We start from the raw sequence: 24,338 nt of genomic DNA, 5'->3' as shown, positions 1-24,338 counted from the left end.
GAGGTTAGAAACAGGGGTGAGGTTAGGGTTAGCACATATTAGCAAGGTGGAGATGGGGAGCCCCCACACTTCACCTTATTAATAAACCCATCCCTGCCCCTATCCCCAACCTTATACCTTACCTTATAAAAAACCCTTCCTATAACAATACCACCATTCAGATGAATTATGTTTGAAATTAGTGGCAGGGGTAATGGATCCCAGGAGGTAACTATTTGTTTTCCTTTTGCAGTCTGTTATGTTTCAATATTTTAGTCATTTGAAGGTTTGATTGTCAGATATACTAGATTTAATTGTTTGTGATTCAGTCTTTCAGAACTCGTATTATGTCACACACACACACACACACACACACACACACACACACACACACACACACACACACACACACACACACACACGTATGTATGTAGTTTGCAGAACATGTGTCCACATAGACTCATTTCAGGCAGAGCCCTAAAGCAGTGTTTAGATAAATGACTTGTTCAGGGTCACCCAACTGGCAAAGGGGGGCTGTGGGAATCAAAATCACAATTGATACAGATACTTGGGGAAATGGTATCATTTCACATTTACCATGCAGACAGTTATGGTGGAGATTTATCCATCTATTTAAGGGAGAGGTTCACATCTATAATCTATCATACAATCTATTAAAACTACCTTTCTATGCTTTTCGCTCGGATCTTATCTTTGCTACTGTGGTTCTTTGTTGTAACTCTTGATTTTGACTTCTAAATATGTACATAGTATCATTATTTTCTTTACAAAAAAAAGAAGCAGCTTTATTAAATTATCACTTATGACATAGGTAATCATACACTTATTTAAATAAAAACAAAGCAGATTGACATATTCTCATTTGCAGACATTATACATCACTTACAATGTATCCAGTCATTGCCAGTAAAACATTAAACAGCTCATTCAAATCCTACCTTCTTTTAAATCTCATTCCTCCCCCAAAGCATTGTTCTGCATGTATTTTTCCACAATTCCCATTTTTCTATAATTTGCTCCTACCCTTTTCTAAAGATTCTATTTCTAGTTGTTTTATCTCTGTTACTATACTCACTACTTCTATTACAGTTGGTTTAGACTTTGATTTCCATTTTCTAGTAATTGCTTTTTTGTCAGCCCCCATAATTAGACTCAGCAAGGGCCTACTATGTCCAGGCAAATTTGATTCTGTATCATAGCTCAAAAAATCATTTCCTTAGTTATATCAATTTGCTCACCCAGCATTTCTGATAGTGTTGTCTGCAGGGAATTTTTAAAGTTAGCCAGCTTATTACACTCCCAAAGTATGTTCCCAATTAGCTCTTTCTTGCTCATCATCTCCAACATTTGCTATCTACCTAAGAAAAAATTATTTGGCATCTACTTGGAGTATAAAAATACTTATGTAAACACTTCCAAGCAAAGATCCTAAATCTTCTAGACTTTGTTGCATATTTGGGAGACATACATATATCCTCCCATTGTTTCTTTGTGAATTGCTTATCCAATCTCTCTTCCCAATATTTTCTAACCTCTTCTGACTGATTCTTATAGTTATTATGCAATATTTTATATGCTGTACTAATTATCTCTTTTATAACAGCAGCTATTCTAGGTTCTACGAAAACTATAGAAGTGCTGATCTTTTGTTTAGGACCCACATATTTCTTTCTCTATGCCTGTACTCTGATATCAAGCCTTGATAGGGAAGGTAATTGCCTGCCTGTAGTCCAAATAAATTATTTGCCTATGCCCATTCTATTACCCTTCCCTCTTTAATTATTTGCTCCCAATACCTTGGTTCCTTTGCCAGTTTTCTGCAGTAAATTCCAGCTCCCTTTTGTCTATTCTCTGTATCCCTACTTGCAGTCATCTCTATCAGCAGACTCTCCTTTCCCCATCCCCGTGTTGGCTTAGTTCTTTCTGCTACTTTATGAACATAATATTCTGTATGGTTATTGTTATTCTCCTTAAGGATCTGCAACCAAAATCCCAGTCTCTCCTTGTTTCTTGAACTTCACCCCATTTCCTGACCATCTTTTTCCACTTTGAGTTATAGCTTTCTGCTTGAGCTCTATGTAGAAGCCTTAACTGTGTAGCTGTAAAATACCCCTTCATATCAGGTAGTCCCAAACCAACTTGTTCTATTGGAAGAATCCGCTTATCCCACTTGACTCTTCCCATTTTCCCCTCCCAGATAAAATCCTTCAGCTCTTTATTAATTTACATTGAGTGTAAAAATCTGTTAACCAGCTTACTGTGTAATTTAATTTAATCCTGATGTACGTTCGGGATTAACTCTAACCTGTGGAACTTGTTTAACTTGCTTACTTATGTAATCACTGTAAATAGTCTGTTTGTAATATGTAATGCTGTATATGCTTACCCTTGGAGCTTTTCTCCCCGGGCCTCTGCTGAAAATGAACATGCATCCAGTCAGACTATCCTGGTCAACAAATGTAAAATAAAAAATAAAAAATAAAATAATTGCTATCCACAACTTCTCTGGTTGATAAAAATATGCCTAACCTGTGTATTAAACTAAAGTGAATAAAAACACTTTGACTTCTTGTATCTTGCTATCCATATACATATCCATAAAACAGAGCTTCTGGTTTCTCATCTTTTGTATTATCTTTTGTTTAGTCTCCTCCCACACATCTCTAGCTGCCATAATAGAATCGTTTTTAATCCATACTTCTAAGTACCTCATTTTATTATGTCCCCTTAAATATGAGCTTTGCTGAACCAGTTCATATGTGGCTAAACAGTTTACAGCTATTGCCTTTGTTTTATCTTCTTTAATTTTGTATCCTGAAAAGACTTGAAATGTTCCACAACACTGAAATGTCCCTTTCTGGTTTCAGGTATAAAATAAAATCATCTGTAAATAAAGCCAGCTTTCTTTGAGTACCATACTAATTATATCCTTGAATTTCCGAGTCCTTTATTTTCTTTGCCAATGGTTCCAAATATTATGCAAATATTAAAGGGGAAAGAGGACATCCCTCAATAAACCACCAAAAACACGATAAAATGAACCACTTGGCCAGTAGAACAAACTGCACACAGCAAAAATAATTTTGTAAGTTTTAATTAACACAAATAAATAGCCACTAGCTCCTCGGCAAACACAGCCTTCCTGGAGTCAATACAAAATAAAAAGAAAACACAGTTCTTAAATATATAAATCAATTAATATAATCAACTTATTAACAAATGAAAACTCTTCAATTTACAATACGGCTTTCCAATTACACTCCTTATTTAAACCCTTGGGAGTCAGTGTTTCAAATTTAAGAATAAAAATTGTCTCTTTAAAAAGTAATTTGTTCTTTAAAGCAACAGCATCCCTTTCAAAAACCTGTTCTAAAATACATGCTTTCAAATCAGAAAATACTCCCCCATCAACCAAATTAAAATGCATAGCAACTGGATTATCATTTTTTTTTTGTTTTTTATGTCTCTAATATGCTCCTGCAGTCTCACCTTAAAATTCTTTATTTTCTCCTATATAAAAGAGACTGCATGAGCAGGAAAGTGCATATACTACCCCATTTGTAGTACAAGTGTGAGATACTGAGAGGCAAAATTTAACCCCATTATTTTTTCAAAAAATCTCACCACATATTTACATATAGAGCACTTTCCACATGGACTTGTCCCACATATATCCAGTCTTCTATCTAAAATTTACCTTTGAGGGACAAATTAATTATGTACCACCATGTTTCTACCCCTTTTATATGATATTAGGGGGAGTTTATACAGATTTTTAACACTGTTTTTTCCTTTAAACAGAAAAGTTAAGTAATATTTAATAATATTTACTACTAAGCTAAAAATATTAAAACCAGTAACAAAGTAAATGTTTCTGTCTCCTCTACTTACTAATTCATTTACCTTAAAATTATCATTTCTACCACCCATATGACATTTATCCCATTGTGGTTCGAATAACTTCTATAAAGACTGTATAATTAATTCTTCACTATAGCGTCTTTGTTTAAAAACAATACATGTACATGTTATTTCATCTTGTAATACTTCAGGACTACTACATAACCTACTGACCCTTAATTCATTATATGCTAAAGTATTTAACACATGCGAAGGATGACAACTTTTACTGTCAAGGAAATGTACTCCATCATCTAACTTCCTATGGATTTAATGTTAACCTTATTATCAGTGATATCCAACTCCAAATCCAGGAAAGTTACAACTTTCCCTATTTGTAAACCATCAAATTGCAGGCCAAAGTGATTAACTTGAAGATATTTTACAAAAAACTCAACTAAATCGACACCCCCCCACATAAAAAAATCAAATCATCAATAAATCTATAATATGAAACTACAAATTTTCTAAAAAACACATCCTATACAAAAAATCAACTTTAAATAAACCCATAACTAAATTAGCATACATAGGGGCAAAGGAGGCACCTATAGCCGTCCCCTGCAACTAATGATAAATATACTGATTAAACTCAAAATAAATTACTAGTTAAACTAAAATATAATAACTCAATAACATAGTTGCTTACTGGACTTACACCAAGAAAAAAAATCTTAAAGCTTTTAAGCCTACTGTATGTGAAATACTAGTATAAAAGCTTTTAGCATGAATAACAATCCAAAAATAATTTTCTTCACATTTCATAGTCCTAACTTTCTCTAAAAAATCAAAAGAATTTTTAACATAACATTCTAACTTTACCACATATTTTAGTAAATATGAATGAAGCATTTTTCCTATACCATGTAAAAATATTTTTTAGCTGCTACTATTGGACGGTCTGGGGGGAGACTAGACTTTTATGGATTTTAGGTAGGCAATAGAATTTGGAATTTAGCTAAAGAACTACCTTCTATTTTAAAGAAGATTTGAAAGAATTAAATATGTGAAGGTTAGAGGTAGATTAGGCTAAATTACTAACAGTTAGGATAAAAGGAGATGAGATAAAAATGGTAATATATAACCAACCTACAGGAAAGTCTCCAGGAATAGATAGCACTCCTGTGGAAGTTTGGAAGCTAGGAGGGAAAGAACTGATAAAGGGGGAAGCAGAATGTAAGAAAAGACCACTGTTATTGGTGGGCTTGATGGAGAGAAAACATTTGGGAGAGTAAGCTGTGATTTTATGAGCAAGGCAATGGAAGGTTGATTAAGAGGATATATAAGGGATCGGAGGTGAAAATTAAAGATGGTGGTTTCCTCTCTGATAATTTCTGTTTGAGCAGAGGAACCAAGCAGGGGTGTCCTCTTTCCCCTTTGATATTTGCATAATATTTGGAACCATTGGCAAAGAAAATAAAGGACTCTATTTTAGACAGAATACTGGATATATGTGGGGCAAGCCCATGTGGAAAGTGCTCTATATGTAAATATGTGGTGAGATTTTTTTTGAAAAAATTAATGGGGTTAAATTTTGCACCTCAGCATCTCACACTTGTACTACAAAAGGGGTAGTATATCTGCTTTCCTGCTCATGCAGTCTCTTTTATACAGGAGAAACTAAAATAATTTTTAAGGTGAGACTGCAGGAGAATATTAGAGACATAAAAACATTATAATAATCCAGTTGCTATGCATTTTAATTTGGTTCATGAGGGAGTGTTTTCTGATTTGAAAGCATGTATTTTAGAATAGCTTTTTGAAAGGGATGCTGTTGCTTTGAAGAAGAAATTACTTTTTAAAGAAACAATTTTATTCTTAAATTTGATAGAGTGACTCCCAAGGGTTTAAATAAGGAGTGTAATTGGAAAGCCTTATTGTAAATTGAAGAGTTTTGATTTGTTAATAAGTTGATTATTTTAATTGATTTGTATATTTTAGAACTGTGTTTTCTTTTCATTTTGTATTGACTCCAGGAAGTCTGTGTTTGGTGAGGCACTAAAAAGTATTTTAAAACTTACAAAATTATTTTTGCTGTGTGCAGTTTGTCCAACTGACCAAGTGGTTCATTTTATTGTGTTTTTGGTGCTTTATTGAAGTGTGAATAAATGGCCAGTGATCCATCTTTACAACTGCCAAGCATTTTTCGTGATGAATTGTTGGATTCTACACAGAGAAGTATCCAGCAGTCTGGTTTACCAACTAGGGACCGCTCCATGGAGGGCACTTTGGTAGCTACGAGCATGGAGTCTGTAAGGTCCTGGGAAAGATTACTGGAAAAAGGCAGAAACAAAAGAGTGAGTGATCCATTTCAAGAAGTGGACAGAGTTGAATAAGCTAATATTTTACCGGATGTTCATGGTAAATTTGATTTATTAGAAAGGTTACTGATGAAAGAGAATGTTTTGTATTACAACATTTTGGGCTTAAAAAGATATTTAGACTTAGACATTATGCCACGAGGCTTAAGATTTGATAAAAGCCCTACCACTCCTTTTGATAACTCTGACACTATTGACGCACAATTTGAAGCCAGATGTATTGCTGCAGCACACAGGTGTGTGAAAGAGTGGTTTCAAATTCTAATAGAGAGAGATGCAGTTAAACAGCATAAGCTTAAGGAGGAAATTACTTCATCTTGCTCTACTCTATCTGGCCAGCTTGGTGCTACTCATTTTGAGTGACTGCTTTTTTCTCTTAATGATAAACTGGAAGAAGTTTTGGGTGATGTTATAAAAGGAAAGATTAATAAAATTGAAGCAACAAACTACAGGTGAATCGGAAGGTGAAGAGAATGGCTACCATCCATTCCCACAACCCAGACAACTGAATTATTGGAGGGATAATTTTTGTAGTTCAGGAAGGTACAGAGAATATAAGAATGGGGAATACAACAAAGAGAACATGCTACGAGGGAAATAAAGATGGACAGTTTTCTAAATATAACAGTAAGAAAACCAAATATTGACTTAGAATATGTTTGTTGTTTAATTAAGCAAACTGCTGTGAAGGATTTCAACAATTTAATTGTAAATTTGTCAGACATTTGTCTTTCTGATGTTGTGCTTTCAGTTTTGCAACGTGGACCAATGGCCCTTCCTAAAAAGCATGTTTTACAAATAGAATTGTTTCAGCTTTTTAGAAAATTATACTTATTAGATTTTTTTGAATTTAAGAAGTATGCGAGGAGACTATGTCTAATACATTTGAAAGTGAAGACAATGACTGTGATATGTTTTTCTCCTGTAATTCTTGTTTTGAATCTGAAGATAATATAAATGCTTATTTTTTACTAGATACGTCAGATGTACCATATAAAAGCAAGTTTATTCCTTCTTTTCAGTGATGGTTAAGTATGCCTTAGGGGTTAGACTGCAGGAATTTTATGCAGAAAAAATAAAGTGCAGTATAACTTAACTAAAAGCGAATGGAAGGCATTGCTAAATTAAAGTAAAAGATGGGATATAGTCATTAAGCCATCGGACAAAGGTCAGAAGACTGTGGTCCTCCATCATACACAATATTTTAAAATGTGTATGGACTATCTGTCGGACAAAACAGTTTTTAAAATAGCAGAAGAAAAGGAATATCACAAAACCATGGAAAATTTTAAAGAATTAATAGATAAAGGTTACAGGCTGAGCTACATTATGAAACAAGATATAGATGTAAAATTCTTATTACTTTTTAACCATATCTTTTTCTCTTATATTTCTACCCTATTTTTAAACTCTATTTTCATTTTATCACACTCACTAGCTATCATTTCTGAAGAAATTTCTGCCTTCTCTAATAACTTTTGATAATTTCTACTTTAAGGCCACTCCTTAAATTCCTCTGTTTTTAACAGGTAGGTGGGAAAGTGCCAGTTTTCCTTTTTAATTCATTATCCTGCATTTTTATCTTAGTTTTTATTGGTACATCATTTGAAATAGTTAGTGGATGTGTGTTAAGACTTTCAGTTAAATTCACATGTTCCTATGAAATATGATTTCTATCCAGTCCAGCCAAGTTATTGTACCTTGGGGAATAATATGTCAATTTCGTCTGAGTTCCTACTACTGAATTCACATCTTCCATACCAAATATTGTCATAAATTTCTTCAGAAATCTACCCCCTTTTCTTATATTTTCCCTTCTAGGAAAAATCTGTTGCAGATCAGGTTCCAGTTTCCAATTATAAGTAATATTTCCTGCTGAAAGCTGGTTATTTGTCCTAAAAAATTCTTAAGCTCCATAATGACAGATTTTGGTGGAAAATAAATACATACAGTGTAATCCTCCTCTCATGGCAATAGATGCTTATTACCGCAAATCTATAATTATTATCTTTTTCTTCCTCATCTATCACTATTGGAGCCCATCTAGCAATCAATATAATTTCTTCCCCTTTCCTTTTTCCCTTATAGTCTGATGAATATCTATCCTGAAATCCTTTCCTTGTCAAATTCACATACTCATTTTTTTCCAAATGCATCAACTGCAGCATTGTTATTTGCAATCTGCATTTCTTAAAATAATTAAATATTCCTTCCTTTTTGTCTATACATGTAAGGTCATTTATATTAAAGGATAGTATGGATAGTGTAGCCATTATGATAAAAAGCTGTTGTTACCACCTAATAAACATGAGTTTTTTAATGTGTGTTTCCAACTATGGTCTTACATGCACACACTAATGTTTGGCAGGTTGATTTTTTATACATTTGTTTCCCATCTCCATTTGAACCTATGTCACATTTTCAAGACTTCTTGTTTTAATGAAAACTCTAAAACAAACAAAAAAAAACTAAAGCAGTTTCAGAACACCTCCACCATCCCCTGTTAACTTAGAACAAGCACACAGAACTATGTATATCTTGAAGTTTAACCCACCAGATAGTAACAATTGACCCAAATTCACAGCTGCACCCTCATGCATTACCTAACCTAAAATTAAGGTTACACATGCTAAAGCACGTTACATCCTGTGTTCCCACTTACACTGATTTTTATCTGTTGTTTTCTTATTTTTCCCTCAGAGATAAAAACAGCTCATATGCTTCCAGAAAACATTAACTTTTTGCCTTAAGAAAAAGTGCACTGCCTATCTGCAAATAAAACAAATTGTACACATTCTATTAAATGCATTTCTGGTTGATTTTCTTTCAGGTTCTCTAAATTTCTTGCTTGCTGGCACCAAGAAAGTATAGTTACTAGCCAGTAACTGAATTTTACCCAAAATAACAATTCCACTGTGTGTTATTTCTCATTTTCTGTTTCCACAGTGGGAGAGCTGAAATTAAGCTGTTGATTAGTATGAAGCCTTCTTAAAAATCCTACTTCCATCTAGTTTTGACTGGACATCTGAAGCTATTCCAGCTCCTATTGCCAGCATTATTCTCCACCTTCTGCAACTGTAACAGGTGCCACTGTTTTTGTTGATAAAGATTTTGATGACATATCCCAGAATCAGAGGCATCCAGTTCTATAGAATATGCACTGTTGACCATTTGTAAGGTCCATTGTTAAGTCCTGTTATGTCTATACTAGATCCAAGGTCATTAAGCAGTGTGTGATCAGGATAGTCTTTGTCCTGTCTTATAGGAAAACATCATCCATTTCTTTTGTTGTGATAAGAAGTCAAGGCCTACAGTGATACTTACCATCTACTTGCCACCTTGAAGAGTTTCAGACATTGATACACCCGAGTTCCCCTTTAATAAAGTTACATACAGTACCAACAGCTGCTCTGGATGTTTCCTTAAGCAGTAAAAGCCTCTATTAAATGTCAAGTGTTTGTTAAACATAGGTTTTGTCAAGTGCCACAGTTTGAGTCCTAACCCTAGGTGTTTTGTGTCTCAGGTGAAAATGTAGTGCTGTTTACTAGGCCAGCTTGGTGGCCTGTTACGTTTTCTTTCATGTCAGTGTCTACACTTTACCTGCCCTGTATCTACATGCTGTTGACCTAAATATGTAGCAGTATTAAAAGGGCATTCTGTTTCAATTCATTCTATAGTAGCCCAAAGAACTGACGCTATCAGAGAGATGGATAAATCATGTTGGATGTACTGCACTTATTTGCTCTGAAGGACAGACCAATGAAGACTTTGAATAAGAAAATAACAGGCTCCTGATATTTGTCTTGCAATTGTTTCTACCAATTTTTAAGCTATAAGCCTTCCCAGCACTGCTGTAGTATAATTAGCTCTGCATGTTTAGTAGGGGAATTTTTAATAAGCAAAAGTGGTTCTTCTTCCTCTTCTCATAGTCATTTTGGATGGATCACCAGAGCTCAACTGTGGGTGTACAACTCTATACATTCTAGCTGGTCAGAGCTGTACTTTTCTTGCTTCATCTCTACACTGTCACTGCATCTAAAACAAATGCTCCAGTACTGCACTAGACAGTACTAGATTATCTGTTTGATATATATTTATTACTTGGTTGACTGCTTCACTGATACAGCATAGAAACTATTTTCCTTACACTGCTAAGGTTGATTCCCATTTAATTTCTTTAGTAGTAGCAGTTCTGTGCAAGACAGGTCAACAGTGTAGTCAAGGATGTTTTTATTTTCCCCACTGTAGTGGTGTTTCAATATATTTAAGTTGTAGGAATTGACCAGGAAGACACCACCACAAGTGGGGTGCAGGTGGGGCTTGTTCCCCTGGCAGAAAGACTTGTTTTGATACATTTTTCTAGTTTTTGACTAAATGTGTTGAGCAACAGAATATTAGTTGATATAACGAATTTTTGTTCTTTTGTTCTATACATACATACACACACACACACACACACACACACACACACACACATATATATATATATATATATATATATATATATATATAAAGCACACACACACATTCCATTGACCATGCCTGCTATATGTCACAGTCACCAGTATAATCTATGTTCCCTGGAGTCAGCCAGTTTCCTTTTTCTTGCTGAAGACACTCTGAATTTGTATATTCCAATATCACACATCTCATTCTTCATCTTTTTGTCTACCCGTTTCTCATCTCTAAGTTCTTTTTTTGTTTGTCTACCTTTGTATCTTTTGATATGAGAACCCTAGGCCCCTGCACTGTATCCTATTATGATATTTGTTTCTTGCCTTTCATTTTTGATTTTTATGTAAGAACACTGGCAACCTAAAGAGGAGTATGTGCACTACTGGAAATTGATATTTTCTGATACCAGTAATGCTTTTCTGGATTTGTTTTCATTGGAAACTGCGCTGCTCTTTCTGTTGTTTGGATACTGTTTTATCTTGACTAGCCTTCATACTTTATTTGTTGGGTAATATTTTATTTAGGTTTTGTATCCCACTGGACTCATGGCCCATTTGCCTAGGAAACCCAGAATAACATTTTTGCAGAGTACGGGAGTTTTGCCCTTGACACCAGGGAACTGCCCAGGTCTTGCATGATTGCTGTTACTATTCAGCATCTCTATAACCCATGGGCATTTGGTAAGGGCAGAAGTGGGTAGATGTAGGAATGATGGTATAGAGATCATTAGACATACATATTGTTTTATATGTGGCAGCAGCATTGGTTTAATGTATCGTTATGTACTTTAATGTGTTTGTGGATCATCTAACCACAGGCCTCCAAGTAAAAACAGGTAACTCTAATAGCAAAGCTTAAACAAATCATCAGTGAGGGAGAGCATGTGTGAGATAAGTTTAACTCAAATTCTAGAGGTTAGGTACAAATTTGTATGTCACCCAGTGTATCGCCACCTGGCTCACAGACAGGACCCAGGAAGTTAGAATTGGGGATTCCACCTCTACAAAGAGGCCAGTCACAAGTGGAGTCCCTCAGGGGTCAGTTCTTGGACAACTCCTTTTTGACATTTACTTCTCTGAAGTCAAGGAGAATGTCAGTGGTCTCTGGCTCACTAAATTTGCAGATGATTGCAAATTAGGAGCTGTCATTGAATCCCACACTAACATAAATGTTCTCCAGGAGGGGCTGATACAGACAAACAACTGGTGTCAGAGCCATGGACTAAAACTAAATGCCAAGAAATGCATAATAATATCCTTCGGGAAGTCATCCACCCCTGGTAACTATCATATTGACAACACACCCCTTAGAGTTGACCCAGTAGTCAGGGATTTAGGGACACACATAGATAGTAATCTAGCCTTTGACCATTATGTGTCTATAGCAGTGAGGAAATCATTCCATGTTGCACAACTTATAAACAAAGGTATGGCATCTAAGTCCAGGGAAGTCATTGTTCCACTGTATTTGGCATTCATCAGACCTTCACTGAGTACAATTCCTTCTTTGGTATGTACCTAACCAGACATATCCAACAACTGGAATGTTCACAGAGGTTCCTGACTAAAAGAATACAGGGCATAAGTAAAATGTCCTATGCAGACTGCCTCAAGGACCTCTCCCTGTATTCTGTCTCCTACAGGCTTTTGAGGGGAGATCTATGCCTGGCATACAGGGCATTGTCAGACCCCACTCTGATGGACCTTCTGCATATTCACAAAACAAACAGCAGCATAATTACCCATTGTAAAGACTTAAACCTTGCCTGTGATATAAATAGGACCTGTTGCAGAGATAGGTGTGTATCCCAGAGACTCCCCGTCTAAGGAACAGGCTCCCCATCCATGTGAAGCAGAGTTCCTCCCTAACCCAATTCAAGTGCAACATGGACAATTGGATGGGGAACAGGAAATTCATCCCTGGTTTGGCACCTAAGTCTCTAATAGACATAAGCAACCTGTAAATGGTTCATTTCCCAGGCCCTTGCTTGTAATGCTTGTAAATGTTTCATCTCCCAAACCCCTGCTTACACTTATCAAGGGTATCAGAACTTCTAGGCTTAAAAAGGCCATTGTGGTCGTTAGCCTAGTAAATACCTATGAACCTATAAATATCTAATAAATCGAGATAAATTTTAAGGTATTTACATAATGACTAAATGTGACAGAATTTTGCAGAGATTTTGACTAATATATAGCACAAAAAGCTGGAAAGACCGGATGAAATGATAGCAAAGTATTATTAAGATGATATGTGAACTTCAAGGGAAATGGAGAAGTTATACGATAAAGAAGGTATTTGGATAGGGACAAGGAAATAAAAAAGATGGCCAGCTGGTGTTTCTAAAAAAAACTCCAACCTGGACAGATGCATATTCACAAATTCCAAATAAAATATCCACTTAACAGCATCAATGCAAATAACAATTAAAAAAAAATCATCAAAGTTCACCAGCCAGTTTCATACTAAAACATTTTTTTTCAGCTAGTGTATCTCCAAAATGTTATCTTCTTTGGTGATGTAAATGGATTTTTTTTATCCTGGGTTACCTAAACTGTGATTAATAAATGGGCTCCATTGTTATTCAAGTGCAAACTTTATAAAAAAATAAAAGAGGGACAGAGAATTTAGAATCTTTGGAAAGTTGAGCCATATGAATCAAAGTTGTTACCGACCATAATTTATGTAATCAATAGATCACACCTTTTGTGAAATTACGTACATAATTCTGAAAGGATGGTGGTATGGAATGAGAATGAATTTAGCTTGTTAACAGGGAAAGTAGTATGAGAAAACATAAGTTTCAAATTGTCTTTGTTGAGGTAGAAAAACAGAATGGCTGAAACAAGGAGTAGAACAAAACAAGATGAGTTATTTATGCTTAGTTTACCTTTATATTTAGAAAACTGAGAGGACCTCCGGTCAATGCCTGTTTGGAGTTTGCATGTTCTCCCTGTGTCTCTGTGGAATTCCTCCCACTGCTGAAAACATGTTGAGTGTTTCCATCTCACACTCACCATTGAATGGAGCTGTGGGCAGCAGCACAGAATCTACATGGTGCCCTATATGATGAAGAGTTGTACAGACCTACCTCTTTGGGCATCTTCTGTACTGCACAGTATCTTTCGGATAGGAGAACATGGATCACAGACTGCATGCCATGGCAGGAGTAGCCACTTGACAGTGTAAAATATGGCTCTAGGTTATTCGGTCATGTTGACTAATGTCACCAAAATGGGCATGGGTATTTACTGGTGATAAGTGGGTTGAGGACCTGGCCTACTCCAACCTAAATCAGGGACCTATGTTAATGGTGGGAAGGATGTATGTGTCCCTATTGGCCAGTGTGTGCCTGCCATAAAGCCTAGAAGCCCTGAGTCAATAAGCTGCCGGATCGTATCTAGTTGCTCAGCCTGGGTTACCTGGTATAGCTCTGTTGAGCGCAAGCTGGACATAAAACCAGTCTACCAGCCAAACATCCTATGTATCCAAGAAACAAGATGCAAGGATAATGCAGCAAATATATTTGGCATGGGATCCAGAGTCTACTACTCAGGAGGAGGACAGGCTAGAAATGGTGTGGGAGGTGTGGGAATTGTGGTGAGAGAGAGGCTTCAGAAGGCAGTAAAGGATATCATCAGATCTAGCTACAGACTCATGCCAACCAATGTAATGATAGGGCAATATTCATAATATCAACCTATGCCCCACAGCAAGGTCATGATAGTTAGGAAAAGAGTGCATTCAGACAGCAGTTGCAGGAACTACTAGATAAAGCAGGACAGCATGAATTTGTGTTGATAATGGGTGACTTGAATGCACGTATCGGGAAAGACAGAATAGGATATGTGGATTGCCTGGGTCCATATGGCTGGGGCAACAGAAATAAAGAAGGAAAGGCCATTCTAGACTTCTGCCTGGCAAATGGCTTGATAGTAGCCAACACATAATTCAGAAAGAAAGACAGTCACAAGATTACATACAAGAGTGGCCAACATACAACTCATGTAGACTTTCTCCTAATAAGGAAAGGGCACTGGGGTAGAATCAATTATTGCAAAGTCATCTCCAGTGAAACTGTCGACCCACAGCATAAACCACTTGTTTCCACAATCAGCTGCAAGCAGTGGTCAGAGAAGGCTCTAAAGTCAACATAGACCAGGCTGAAGACCTGGAAGTTGAGTGGAAAGAAAGGACAACAGTTCAAGGAAATACTCAGGAGTCTAGCACCACAAGAAGAAGAGGAAATAGGTGGAGGTGAAGAAGAATGGCCGCACCTCAAGACAGCATGTGTTAGGGCTACAGAACAGATATGTGGCCGAGTGAGGTATGGAAATAAGGTACATAAGGAAAGCTGGTGGGGGAATACAGAAGTCTAGGAAGTTCTCAAAAGAAAGGCGTGCAGGAAAAAGTGGGAGATAGAAAAGATCAACTAGGCTAGAAAGGAATACTGGTTGGCTAACAAAGAAGCTAAGAAAGGAGTTGCAGTAGCAAAGAACAGGGCATCAGAAGCACTCTACCAGCTTATGGAAAGTAACTCAATAGGTGGCACAAAGAAACTACATCAGGTTGCAAGGCAAAGACAGAAAGATAAAGAAGATAGTCAGACACCCTTCATAAAGGATGCCAACAACAACCTGCTTACTAGTCCACAGGACATCAAAGGCAGATGGAAGGAGTATTTCCAGCAGCTTCTGAATGAATAAAACCCGACAGATGTGGTACTGCCACCAAAACAGCCTAGGATGAGAGGAGAAGAAGAGGAGCCCACCCTAGAAGAAGTAAAAATAGCACTAAGGAAAATGAAATCAGGGACAGCTGCAGGCACAGATGAGGTCACAGCAGATATGATAAAGATGCTGGGTGAGATAGAGGAGAAATGGTTCCTGCAGTGTGGAGAGAAAGGTGTATCCCAGATGACTGGAGAATAAGCATACTCATGTCAGTTTACAAGAACAAAGGGGACATCCACAACTGTGGGGAGTACAGAGGCATCAAATTCCTGCACATTGTATGGACATTCTGGAGAGGGTGATTGATAAATGGGTATGCACAGTAGTAGAATGTAAGATGGGAGATGAGCAGTTTGGATTTAGATCAGGATGCAGCACAACAGACCTGATGTTTGCAGTGAGACAGATAGTTGAAAAGAAGCTAGAGATGAGGAAAGAGTCCAGCTGGGCATTCCTAGACTTGGAAAAAGCATATGACAAGGTCCCAAGAAAGTTGATTTGGGCAGTACTGTGGTGGTTCAAAGTCCCAGAAACATTGGCAGAATTAGTGCAGACCATGTGCAAGAACCCAATGACTGAAGTACAAACAGTGTTCGGCCTCACAGAGGGGTTCCTAGTGGGAGTGGGTGTGTACCAGGGTTCAGCTCTGAGCCCACTGCTGTTTATACTGGTGATGGACTATATTAGCAAACAGGTCGGAGGGGACAGATCAACAAAGTTGCTGTATGCAGATGATGAGCATTACAAGCAAATTCTGAGCAAGAACTTCAGCAAAGGATAGGATAATGCAATGCAAAGTTGAAGGCACATGGGATGAAACTAAGCACAAATAAGACAGTGGTAATGGCAGCAAACTGGGGAAATCAGAACAAACTGAGAAATGAGAAAGAAGGGAAGATAGTGGAACAGGTAAATTGCTTCAAGTATCTGGGAGGGGAGAGTAAGAAGGGAAATCTGAATGAAGAGTTCAAAGCTAGAATCAGAGGGGCTGCAGCCAACTGGCATAGAGTCTCAGGTGTAGTCTATGACACAAGAATGCCAAAGAAGCTGAAAAGTACGGTGTACAAGACAGTGGTACGACCAATACTACTGTACAGTTCAAAAACCTGGGCAATAAAGGCAGAGCAGAAGAGGAAGCTAGAGGTGATAGAAATGACATGCCTGAGAAGGGTGGTAGGATGCAGACTGTGGGGCAGACAGAGAAATGAAGACATAAGAGCAGAAGACAAAGTAGCTCTAATTGCAGAAAAGATCAAAGAGAACAGATTATGGGGGTTGGATACATGTAGAAAAGCACAAGACAATCTGGTGAAGGAGATTTGGGACAGACAGGAAGAAGGTATGAAGATACAAGGACATCCAGCAAACAGGTGGATAGATTGTGTGAAAGAAGATTTGCAGCAGTCAGGCATGAGTGTCAAAAAAGGCAGGAGTATGGCATCGAATCAAGAGAGATGGCAACAGTTAACACGGTATCCCGACCCCATGTAGAAAATGGGAAAAAGGGGCTGCTGCTGCTGATGAAACAAGTAGGAAGAGGAGTGTTTTGGTCTTTTAGAGAAAATAATAGTTCAGCTGTAAGTTTTTCTATGAAAAGGGGCTGGCCTTCAGAATAAGAATAATGAAAAAAGGGCTAGCAGTGTGTACAGGGATTTTTCTTTGGTACTGCAAGTGTTTATGCACTACATGTAATAAGGGATAGGGTATCACTGTTTCAGAAGAGTGGACCCCTTGTACAAAAATAGACCCCTTGTACATGGCTCAATCCCTATTACTTTTATGATGGAAAAACACTATTTAGTCTGGGGTGAGAAAAGACAAATTTAAGGATTTTCTATAAAAAAGTTAAAGAAAGCTTCTAAACTTGAAATATCATAGCAGGTTAGCAATATATACTTACTACTGGGGTGGAGGCGGGGCTTTGGTTGCCAGAAAGGACATCAGTTAAATGTAAAATATATGTTTAGGTCACTATTCTCAAGGATATGGGACTAGTTTACTTAGTTATCAGTAGTGGTACACATCATGACTGCTTTACAGTGAAATAACCCAGGAGCTTATTCCCCTAACTGAACAACTTGGGCGTTCCTAACTAGCAAACTAGCAGACAAGCTAGGTTCACCTTCTGGGGGGTCAAAGTTCATCCTGTAGGTCACACTTTTATGTCCATGAGGAATAAGGATGCCAGAATTGGTTATGGAATATATTATTGGAGTTGTGTAGTCTCAGTTCATGTAATCATTCCAGTGAAACTTCTATGATGAAACTGAAGAACTGGAGGCTGATTATGTTATTAAATTCAATTATTAAAATTATCAATGAATTACAATTATATATGGATGAAAAAGCTACAAACACACATAGAAAAGAGTGTTAAAAATACAGATGATTATCTGCTGAGTATTTTTAATGTTGAAATGATTACCTGGTTGAATGTGTGTGTGTGTGTGTGTGTGTATATATATATATATATATATATATATATATATATATATATATAATATATACACACACGCACACACGCACACATGCACACACACACACACACACACACACACACACACACACACACACACACACACACACAGATTTTTTATTCCTGTTTCATTTTTGTGATAAAATTATTGAATCCCACACAGAAGTCAAAGTGGCTAGTCTGTGGCAGGATTTACTGAATGTGCTCCTAATACAACAGTGCTTGGGAAAACAGTGGTATTTAGGTTAATGGTAGGTACAAGTTATCTCATGTAATAATTTTCTGTTGTAGACGAAGAAGCAGTGAAATGAAGGTGCAAATGTGCAACTGTAAATGGGTAAGGGTATTCCCGAGTTACATACTCTAATTAATGAGGATGTCAAAGTTGCAGAAACCTGTACTAACAGGTCAGAGGTCAAAGGAGAGTAGAGAATATAGGTAGCAAAGTAGAGAGATAGGGAAGGAGCTGTAGTGACATTTATGAGGCAAAGTTTGGATCAAAAGAAAGGGTAGCATCTCAGTGGTGTAACCCTTCCTCATACTACACTGCTTTGCCAGGACTGGGATGAGAATACATGTATCTGGCATGAATACACATCACACAACCTTTTACTCTGATACCATCAAATGTTATTTGCAACTTGCTGATTCACTATCATATAATGTTTTATGCATAACTGTGTCTTGCTGAAATCTGGCTAGACTGTACCTACATCTGTTACATATCCTGCTTTGGTCGCCCAGTGAAAAGATAATAGATTTATCTTAAACTCCTTCTCATTATCAAACCATATTGAATGGTCAACTGTGCTTCTAAAGTAGAATTTAGGCCCTCAGCAGTTTTATTTTGCTTGTGTATCTCTGTCTCTTTCAATGTTTGTTTCAGGAATGACTTCATTTTCATTATCATTGATGCAAAATCTTGGTGGCCGTGGTGGTGCAGCAAATAGCGTAGTCGCCTCACAGCAAGAGGTTTTCCGGTTCGATTCTGGGGTGCCTTCTGTGTGGAGTCCGCATGTCCTCCCTGTTGTCATGTGGGTTTCCTGTGGGTGCTCCAGTTTCCTCCCACATTCCAAAGAAGTGCAGTAGGTGGATTGGACACTCTAAATTGGCTGTGAGTGGTACAAATGAACTACAGCAGCAGGGCTAGCCACTTGGTGGTGTAAAATGTGGCTCAAGATGATTGTCACTGTGGAAGTGACATTCTGACCCCATGGGAAAAAGGGGATGATGATGGAGATGTTGGTAATCTCATTCCTCAGACTTACTTTCACTCTTGTGAAGGAAACTCCAATCTACTTTTTTCTACTTGTCTAGTACAATCTTAACTTAATTTACTGAAAAGACTATGGTGCCATTAGCTCGTTATTTATTTTTCTGTTTTGCTGCTGTTAATAAGGTTGGCACAGTAAAATCATTACCAGTTATCAGATGTAAACTAGGGGTTGTGGACTGGTTACATGACTTGCTAAGATTCCCCCAGCACGCAGACACTGTGAGAGACAAACACAGATCTCCACAATATTGATTGGTTACAGCCTATAATGGCAGTTCTTTAAAAGGTGGAAATAAACTGCATACAAGCACACTGCATCTTCTGCTTCAGGTTTAGGAGTTCCTTCAGCACCTCTTTTTCTTTATTACCTGGTACAGTCACTAATGCACTATGCAATTTTGTTTATCCTTTTAAGTTCTGTGCTTTAGATTCCATCCAAGCAATTACCACTTTGCAATTGTTATGAATGGCCAGAGATTTCCTTTTCTTTCTTCATCTTTTTGAAGGATTGAGTAAAGGCAGTCATTAAGTAATTTTACTTATTCACTTTTTCATCTTTTGCCTCGTATTAACTTTAACTTTTCCTTGGTCTGATTTTCTGCTTCAGAGCTATTTATCCCTGAACTCCTTTGTGTAAATATTGTAAATAGATTCATAGTTTAAAACGAGTGCATGCAAAGTGTCTTCTTACTCTCTTCTCTATGTGCAAATAAAATTCATTTTCCGAAATTACTCTATACGAATAGCTTTATAATTGTATAACCCTTAAGAAAAACCTTAATGAATTTGTCTTGACTATTTGTAATAATGAATGTTCTTATTGTGTAAACTGTTCTCCTCAATGTATCATTTATATGTTTGATATTTCTGTAATTTGTATTTTTGGAGCTTTTCTCCCAGGGCCTCCACTGAAAACAGGTCCTCTGGGCCCAGTGGACCTTCCCGGTAATCAAACTGGAAATAAATAAATAAATAATTTCTAACATTGTTTTACGCCCTTTTTAAATGAAATACTGTATTATCCTTCATTTGAACCTTTTTGTTCTGATTGCCTTTGCTTCCTTCTTTTGCATTAATGGACACGGATTTCTGCATTTTCTGTCTGTCTTTTTCATGAATGCAACCTTTTTTCATTACTTTTCCTAAATACCTCCTTCAGTACAAGTGTGTTTCCCTGGTGTTACCAGGTGTGATTATTTTTTGTTGCAGTGCCTGCTCTCCTTTCCCTTATAGTTGTGCTTTTCTGTAACATTTTTCCATCTTGGTGGGGTCAGCCATCCTGATGTCCAACACACGTCTCTGAAAATGGCTCAGTTATATGGCTGTGTTTGTTTTGAACAACACCAGGCCTAAAAACTGCTACTTTTCTGATGAAAATGAAAATCAGCTTTCTGAGACATGCCCCATAAAAGGTTGAAATGACCGCACACTCATCTGGGACTACATGCAAGTGTTAAATTAATATTTATTTTTAGTTCCTGTGTGTCTTCCACTTTTCCTACAATAATATTTTGTTTTCCTTGCTTCTTTTGTCTTACAGAGACTGATATCTGTATCTAATCCCTTTGTGGGTTGTGTAACCTTTTTTTTTACATCCAAACTACCTTCATGGTGACTATACCACCAATTATCTGTCTTGTTCACAGTTTTCTTCATGTTTTTATTCCTTCCTTTTGATTTGTTTTTTTCCTGTGGAGGACTAATCTTTTAGGTTCATCTGTAAGTACTATGCTAGCTGCCCTTGCAGGCTATTTTTAAGCTTGGTCAGTTTCCTTAAAGGTGAGAATTGAACCCTGTACCTTGTGTGTCTGAGGCAAACACCTTAAACATTATGTCAACCTCCCTCCATCTGTATAGGGCTTAGTAGCTATATATGAGACAAGATATAATAGCAGTTGCTTACGTACCCGACGGCATGTCCACAAGAAGTTGAGCAGATCACCCTCTGACACATTCTCCATAATAAGGTATATTGGCAGTTGATCTGTACAGCAGCCCAACATATCCACAATGTTAGGGTGTTTTCCCAGTTTGGCATGGAAACGAATCCGGTCCAGGAACAGCTGTGTGTCACGTGCACTTGGAGAATCTAAGAACAAAAATTAAAACCAGTGTTCCATAAGTAATTAGATAATGGTGGAAAGAGTATAGTAAATAATGCACAAGGCACTAGACAGCAATGACTATTTTGCACAATAGATTTGGGATAACCCAGAAAGGTTGGACCCTTTTTTATGTTCAAACCTTACATTCCCCACTTAATATTTCTTAGCCCACTTAAGACGCAGTGACTAATTATAGCATAACATAGTGTTGAATACATTTGTATATTCTCTAATTACAAATGAACTATTACCCTTAGATGTAGTGTGCAAGGATTAGTGATTCTTTTGTCTGCAGAATTTAAGCACATCAGCAGGTTTTATATATTTTTTCCTCCTCTACCAACAGCTCCTGACCTCATTCACCATGTCTACCGATCCCGCCTTGGCTTCCCCACGGCTCAACCTGACCCATGTCCAGGGCTGGTAAGGAGATTGAGGATGCTGGTACAGCATAATACTGCTAACAGGGAGTATACCCTAACCTCCATCACCCCATGGCAATCATGAAATGGCTACCTTCAGGAGGTGTGTGCATGTTTGTGCTCATGTGTAACCTGTTGACCAAACAGTATACTGCTTGTTGTATGGAGCACACCAGGCTCTTACTGCTTCTTTTTCAGCATGTGTAGGCAACCTCCCTACCCCCAGGAAGGTTGGGGAGATGTCAACCACTTACTCCCATCTCCCTCAGCCTGACCCCTCCAGTGCCTCTGCAGCGGATTGAATGAACATGTCTTGCCTGGGGCACAGACAAGGCTTTATCATTCTGCTCCACTGGATCAGACAGATTTTAAATTCTTATGCTCCACTTCATTGCAACCCTGAGCACACTAATATTATAAGACTATAGAACCGCCAAATCATTAAAACATGAATACATTGTATGATCCATATTACTTGGTTTCACATTTCACTGTAACAGTAAGACTACAATGCCACTTATCACTTTTAACATTTCTCACCTTGTTTACTTCACTTATACATATCAGATTAGAACACCTTGAAAATTTCTTTTATGTATGCCAAGACTATGACGGCTGTGACCCCAACAATGATTTCAAAACAACAGTGCATCTGTTACTAATTTCTATCCAGTTATGCACTTTTGAAGTCAGCCTCAGAACTGTCCAGTGCAGTACATAAAACTCCAGCCTTAAGAGCAGAGTTAACTGTGGATTACATTTTTTATTTTTTGTACTCACTGAGCTTTTCTTCTCTTTCAGCCTCTGCTGAAAATTAGCTCTGCTCCCAGTTGGGTTTTCTAAGTAAACAAATATAAATAAGTAAAATAAATAAACATAATTACTTCATCATTTCAAAAATAACCTACACTTGGGTTCCAACCACTTGATTGTGAAGCCATTCTCTTGGCCTTACCAGCACCTTGTTCACTTTTCTTTGCATTTTCTCCACTTATAGCTCCCTGATGTTGAGTAGTTTGAATATAAGAACTGACATGCTGTAACCTCCCTTCCAGCTTTGTATGTCTACTTGTGATGTCCAGCACAGGTAGCCTTTCTGAGCTAGTTTCAGCTTATAATACAGCTGTACATTTCTCACCTGACATAATTAGCCATTTATATACACCTGGTTCACATTAAGCCACGTGAGTCATAGTTTGACATGAAGCTCTTTATTTTAAGATGACTGGGGCAAAGACTTGAGCATAAGTAGCAGCTCACAGGCTGTTTTGATATCAGGCTAGGGCCTGATGTACATTGTGCAGTTACCAGATGGACAGTTACTGGCAGAAGGCAGAGTTACTGTCAAGGAAGATCTCTTATGCATCTAGCCATCTGGGAGGTGAAGAACCTGACTAATCCAGTTGTCTTTCCATCCAAAGAGTGCTTTACTCTAATGAATGTGAACTAGTCACTCAGCGTCTTCTTTTATGGAAAGTTCAGAAGGTATTTGTTGTATGTGTGTGGAGCCCCCAGCTTAGACTTGGTTTCAGGAGCCTGACTCTTTGGATTTGGTTTCTCTGATAGCAAGTATGTGAGCTGTCCTTTGCAGTCTAGATCCTTGCTCAGTCTGATTATTACCTGTCATGATGTATTCATGCCACCTAGAGGGACTTTAACTGTCCAGTCCTTGAACACACTAGTATATGCAATGGCAACAAGTTGGCGATTGTGAGGAAGGTGAGGAAGTTTCCACACAGTCACATCAGTGAAACACCAGACACATAATGTTGAATGCCATAAGGCTCTATTTTTGAACAGCCAGTATAGATAATTAAAATATATTTTAATTCCATGTAGCTGTAATACATTGTCATTGCACAGTCACTAATTATATTTAGGCTGTATTAGCTCCCCATCTATACAATTGGTGAATCGATTTGAATGTGACTTGTAGTTGTTTGTAGTGGGAGATGCACTACTATCAGTGATTTCATAGTCACATTTGTTAAAATTGTTAGAAATTTATTTTTTTTATTGTTAATATCATTCCAAAATATATTTTATCATTGTGATCGAATAGATATAATTGTAATTATTTTAATTGTTGTATCTTTATTGTTTTTCTTGCAGTCATATACATTTAGTCTGGTTGCCTTGTGAATTACTTTGTGAATTTGCAAGTAAAATAAAATGATTTGTATAATTGCATGTTATGCAAGGTTCAGAACCAGTTGTGCTCTACTGGCAAACTCCTAAATCTTTTGCGTTTATGTTTATATTATCTTTGCTACAGCTCCTTTAGCTGATTTACGTACTTTTTATCACTAATTCTGTTAGTAAGGGAGAGGGGGTTAAGAAGAGACTTCGGCCCCTCGCCTTACTAATAGAAGTGTATGTTCTGCACTAAAACTGATTTGCAGACCTGTCATACAAGGATTTGAACCCTTGATTTGGCTTGACTGCTGCATAACATCCTGTCATCAAACCATTTTGAGAAGTATTCTGTTTAAATTATAGACAGATAACTTGAAAAACATGTATAAAACCTTCAAAAACACTGCCAAAGGGGCTCATTGAAAAGGGAAAGATATTCTCTCTGTCTTTAAGTAATATGAAAATAATGTGGATTAGAATCATGTCTCCAGAATTAAAAAAATATATCTATTTA

At 37.2% G+C, this 24,338-nt stretch overlaps 1 protein-coding gene across 5 annotated transcripts in view; it reads right to left on the bottom strand.

Annotated features, from left to right (window-relative positions):
* Window positions 1-24,338, bottom strand: part of STYK1 (serine/threonine/tyrosine kinase 1) — a 486,977-nt gene that overhangs the window by 144,948 nt on the left and 317,691 nt on the right. For all 5 annotated transcript variants that reach the window (XM_044079884.1, XM_044079883.1, XM_044079881.1 and 2 more), the window contains one exon: window positions 21,069-21,250. In XM_044079884.1, coding sequence (XP_043935819.1) covers window positions 21,069-21,250 — 182 coding nt within the window. The remainder of the gene's footprint in view (window positions 1-21,068; window positions 21,251-24,338) is intronic.

Source organism: Protopterus annectens, chromosome 8.part0 (genome assembly GCF_019279795.1).
Source record: "Protopterus annectens isolate FY-2018-M chromosome 8.part0, PAN1.0, whole genome shotgun sequence".
NCBI classification, from domain to species: domain Eukaryota; kingdom Metazoa; phylum Chordata; order Ceratodontiformes; family Protopteridae; genus Protopterus; species Protopterus annectens.
Note: the sequence above shows the minus strand (reverse complement) of the source record. Positions and strands in the feature narration are given on the sequence as shown.